The sequence below is a fragment of the Fundulus heteroclitus genome, chromosome 10, assembly GCF_011125445.2.
Source record: "Fundulus heteroclitus isolate FHET01 chromosome 10, MU-UCD_Fhet_4.1, whole genome shotgun sequence".
Classification (NCBI taxonomy): domain Eukaryota; kingdom Metazoa; phylum Chordata; class Actinopteri; order Cyprinodontiformes; family Fundulidae; genus Fundulus; species Fundulus heteroclitus.
This window is the reverse complement of record NC_046370.1, coordinates 27,013,277-27,018,314: the sequence shown is the minus strand read 5'-3', so window position 1 is coordinate 27,018,314 and position 5,038 is coordinate 27,013,277. Positions and strand designations below refer to the sequence as shown.

General features: G+C 44.4%; 1 protein-coding gene across 1 annotated transcript; it reads right to left on the bottom strand.

Annotated features, from left to right (window-relative positions):
- Positions 1-2,179: 2,179 nt before the first annotated feature.
- dlx3b (distal-less homeobox 3b) lies at positions 2,180-4,730 on the bottom strand. The gene is made up of 3 exons (XM_012849940.3): positions 4,179-4,730; positions 3,307-3,491; positions 2,180-3,100 (listed from the first exon to the last, which is right to left on the bottom strand). The coding sequence occupies exons 1-3, from the start codon at positions 4,519-4,521 to the stop codon at positions 2,783-2,785; spliced, it is 846 nt and encodes a 281-aa protein (XP_012705394.2). The 5' UTR covers positions 4,522-4,730; the 3' UTR covers positions 2,180-2,782.
- Positions 4,731-5,038: the final 308 nt, after the last annotated feature.

Below are 5,038 nucleotides of genomic sequence, written 5' to 3'. Positions count from 1 at the left end.
ACTTGCTGACTGATGCCATAGACAACTGGTGTTGAGTTCGGGTGCATAAAACAAGAAGGGGACATTAGGGACATGGAATTGGGAGCTGTGAAATGTTAAGCTCTTGGTAGCTGGATGGGCAGAAATGTGCTGGGAGTGTGGTGCCGAGAATATTACAAGTCAGAAGGGAGGACAAACCTTGCCAGAAACGTTTTCTCTAAAACTTCCACAGAGCAATGTTTTCCCATTGCTCTGTGTGATATTGGTATCAAATATTACGGAGATAAGTGTGTGGGGACTTCATGGGCTTACAGTGTGCTAGTTTAAATAAATCATAATTAGGATCGAACACAAGATTTTAATCATTTCTCTCTTTCATTAATTATTGGATGGGAAAAGCTTTAGTTGAGTGTTATAGTCATGTTTGTCCTCATTTTACCTGCTAATTAAACCTCATCGTTGGCTTCTAATGAACATGTTAAAACCTTGAAGGGTGGTGTTGCCTTTTAAAGTTTGACTTGATAGACAGGAATGATGACCTGATTTTGAGGAATGGCTTTATATAATTGAGTCAAATGCCATGGAAGTAATGACAGTGATAAAAGGTGTGCTGGCCTTGATCTACTGGTGCTAAAGCAGGTCATCGCAGGGAATGCGTTGCCTTGACATTAACACCACTATGTTATGTGACATGTTTTCAGGTCCCTTCAAAATCAGTTGACTCATACGAAGTAAAGGTAATAGTATCACTCTCCAGCAAGTTATCTTTGAATGCGGTCTTCCACCTAAACAGGTAAAACGCTGTCGACGTGACTAAAGGTGACTGAAAACGGAAAGGAGGCGGCGGCAATGGTTCTAGATGTCTAAATTGGGTGAAAACTGAAAGGTGACCCCTCGTCTCCATGAAGACGTCCGTATAAAAGTGCTTGAAAGGAAACGTTGAAAGGAAATCCACATAAAGATGTCAGTAGATGGGTAACTGTGGTTAAAAATCTGGAATGTTGACAAGTCATCTGACGTTTGTGGATGTCTGTATGTTAAAACATGAAAGGTAAAATAAAAAAAATTTCACAATGTTGGGTCTGAATGCGGCGGCAAACATAAAGGTGAAAATATGTTTAAATAAATCTGGTCAGGGTGGTTTAATGATGATGTTTAGACGGGACCGATGGAACAAAATAGTCAGTTTTGATCGTAATTTAGGGATTAATAAAGACCAGAACTGGCCAACCTTTAAAAGTCTGTGTTTGATACCGAGTGGGTTGCGAGAGACGGCACTGGTGTAAGTGTCTCCTAAGCAACACTTCCACGGCTGAGCGCATGCCATTCCAATTAGCAAAAGCAGCAGAAATAATTATCCAACGAAACGAAAAGAAAAAAAAAGAAGAAAACGCCGTGGGTTGCCTAAATTTTCTCTCCGTGCGTAATGGCGCACTGGTGGTCCATGTGGGCCGGCTTGCAATCAGCGGTGCCTCCATCGTCTTCTTAATTTTCACCGTGTCTGATACAGCATGACCAGCCTGCCCCGATCAGACATTAATAATTATAGGACTTCGAAGGAGTGCAGCTGTTTCGTTTTCTTTTCCCCCTCCTTTTTAAATGTGATCCCCGCTGTCTAAAACACTAATACCAGTGTTTTTCCTCTAGTTTTCTATTAGAACAGGAGAAACTGTGCCCGCCTCGTAAAGATTTTCCTCGTAGAACTGAAGAGGAATTATGTTTTTCACCCAAAGACTTTTCAAACGTAGTGTTTAAAATTTAATTGTATATTTAAAAAGCGTAGTTCTGCAATTTATTTCGCTGCGACGCGCACGATGGGGAGCGTGCGTACTTACTTTTGTGCGTGCGTGCGCAACCGCTCTGCGTCTCTTTGCCACCACGCTCTTATCTGGCTGCACAACAGCAATTAAATCCTCTGACTCCAGCATGTCTGCAGCTATGGCACCAAAGCAAAACCCAAAAAGTTCGAACGTAACAATTATTATCCGCGCTCAGTTTGTCGGGTTTGTTGACAAATAAGGACTCTGGGAATAAAACCTTAGTTTGTCTTTCCACCAGGAGTCACCGATTCTTCTTAAATTATCAAAACGAAGTTTCTGCAACAGCATCAAAGGCGATTGTGAGACGTATCGGTGTCTTGAAATCTCCAGCCGAGGCTTTAAATTGTGTTCTTGTTCAGAAAAGGGCATGACACACAACATGCAATTTACACCTTTATTCATCAGACAGGAAGGCAACAGTTTGACTCAGTACATGGATATAAAAACGGTCCGGTAGCACCATGGTGCAGTCTTTCTGGTTCAATTATGATCATAGTGGTTCTGCATATATTTATATGTATAAACACTTATTTACAACCTTCAGTATTTTTTTGTACAAATCCTTATAAATATGTCCTGAGTTCCTTTTTCTATTTCCTTAAAGTTCTCCACAAAGCCATGCATGGTTGGTTGCAGCACAGTTTTGTGATTTTTGTGTCCAGGCTACTTGTTTTGTTTTTTTGTTTTTCGTTTTTTTAAAAAGAGACTTTGCATATTCATTTACAAAATGAGTTAAGTATATGATAGAGGTGATAAATAATTTATAGAACACGCCAGATGCCTGTTAAATATGCTGCCAAAAGTGATTAGAAATCCCTTATGTGCTTTTTCTGAGCTGGAAAACCAGCTCAGAACACTCTGCGAGTCCTCCAGAGATTGAACGCGGGCTTTTTGGTTTCCGGCCTCCTCGAACGGCTGGCTCTGCAGAGTCACTGTGGGGAGAGCCCGGAGAAACGCGGGCTGGATCTTTCCCCGAGTCCGAGTCAGTAAACCGCTCCCACGCTCTGCTGCGGCACCGGGTGGTGGACGGTGCCCGGGTGCTGTAGGTGGGATCCCTGCTGGTACCAGTGGTTGGTATAATCCTCCAGGTAGGGCGGCGACGAGCTGTGCGCAGGCTGCGGCACCTGGGCTCGGCTGATCGGCGTGCTCTGAGGGGTGCTGCTGCCCTCCCACACGGCGGGGGAGGGCGGGGAGTTGCAGGCCATGGAGTCGCTGGCGTTGGGACTGTGCTCCAGGGGAACCTCGCCGTTTTTGTACAGCTTCTTGAACTTGGATCTCCGGTTCTGGAACCAGATCTTGACCTGAGAAGGGGAAACACATGCGCATTAATTGCTAATTTAAGAAAACACTATATATAGCTGTAAAATAATAAAACAATCTGGAAAAACAAGGAGATCAGTATGTTAACTATATCTATCTATATATATTTTTTTTAATCAAAGGCTAAATCTTGATCATTTTAAGAAGTTTGCTTCCTGAGAAGAAGTAGCAACTCCACGCAGCTCACCTGCGTCTGGGTGAGGCCGAGCTGGGCCGCCAGCTCCGCTCTCTCCGGCAGGGCGAGGTACTGCGCCTTCTGGAAGCGCCGCTGCAGGGCGGCCAGCTGGTAACTGGAGTAAATGGTCCTCGGCTTGCGGATCTTTTTGGGCTTTCCGTTCACCATGCGGACCTCGGGCTCTGGCTCTTCTTTGACTGCAAATTCACAGGAGAAACGAGCGAATTAATTAAACTGACCGCACACCATGACCGGCTTGTCGAAAATAAAAGAGAAAGAGGAAGAGTAACATAAGCCGAACCTCTGCGCACACCATTTTAAAATTATTTTCTTTAAGTCCTTGTAATTGAAGTAATATTAAATTAAATATTCATTAAAGTTAGAGGTAAGGACGCTTACGATTGAATGGGGGGCAAATAAAAGAAGATAGGGGCGTAAGCGTAAAAAGAAAAAATTAAATCACCAAAAAAAAAATGCAAGTGAGGGTAAGAAAAATTAAATAAAAACAGCGAGTAGAAATTCCATACAATTTAATCTTTTTTACATTTTTAAAATGAACAACGAAGCAATACTATCCTTTCAGAAATAAATTGTAGCACTTTTATGACCTCTGAGCGTCTTTCATAAATAAGCATGCCTCTTAAAAAAGTTGTCATTTATTTATAACTATACACAAATGTAATTCTCAACGAAACCTTTAATATGCATCTTTCTATTCTTCTGAGTTTTTTGTCTTATGTAATTACAAAATTAATTCTGAGCGAAAATGTCAGAAAGTTTTCTGACGACTTTCTTGGGGGAAAAAAACATATTTTAAAGCACAAGTAACTTAAAACAAGAGGGGAAAAACGGGCCTGTCTTCACCAGGATGCGTCCATATTTACCTGAGCCCGGAGGTGAGGCCTGCAGGTGATCTCTGTTGTAATGTCCGTACTGTCTGTAGCTGTTCGTGTAGGGATACTCTGATTTGGTGGCGTACGCTCCAGCCGCTCCCATGCCGTTCAAATTGAACTGATGGTGGTAAGAGTTCATGGGCTGTCCGTACGCCTGGCTCTGATAATACTCGTGGTGGCCGTGGGCCGTCTGTCCGCTGTAGTAGCCCATGTCCGTTACCGAGGACTCCGGCAGCGTCGGAGAGTCCTTGGAGCTCGGGTGGCAGCTCATAGATCCGGGAAGATCTGTCAGAATACTCGCGATCTTCTTCTCGTAGCTTTGTCCGGCGCTCATGGTGAAAGAAGCGCTCCGGAATTATTTAAAACAAAAAGAAACAAGGAATCCCTCCCTCCCCCTCTCCCGCTGGACTGAGCTGCTTTGAGGAGAGCGCAGAAAACAGCAGGGTGGTTGCTCCGAGGGCGCACAGGGCGTTGCTGAGGCTATAGTCCACTGAAACTCTTCCAGCTGCAGGAACTTTCTAATGGCATCGCTCAGCCCCTGTGGCACAGAGTTATAAAGAGCTGAGCCGCAATCCGCCTTCCGATTGGCTGCGCCGTCCCTCCTTCCTCCTGCGCTCCCAGCGCTGCCTCCATGAAACCCAGCCTTCAGCCAGGAGCGCGTTGCACTCACCCCCTCCCCAACATTAACTCTTTTTTTCTTAACATTTACCCGTGAACACGTTAAAAAGAAGTCGCATCTGAGTTTTACCCCCTCCGCCGCATGGAGGCACGCATCCTCCTGTTGCACCAGAGCGCAGTCGGCGTGTTTTTAAAAGCCTAATCCTGCAGCCAGACCGTCTCCCTAATGTTTT

Coding starts and splice junctions, on each gene's coding strand:
- dlx3b (XM_012849940.3), bottom strand. CDS start 4,521: ATGAGCGCCGGACAAAGCTACGAGAAGAAGATCGCGAGTATTCTGACA. Junction 3,492..4,178: donor GGCCTCACCTCCGGGCTCAG/GTAAATATGGAC, acceptor GTGAATTTGCAG/TCAAAGAAGAGCCAGAGCCC. Junction 3,101..3,306: donor TCGGCCTCACCCAGACGCAG/GTGAGCTGCGTG, acceptor TCCCCTTCTCAG/GTCAAGATCTGGTTCCAGAA.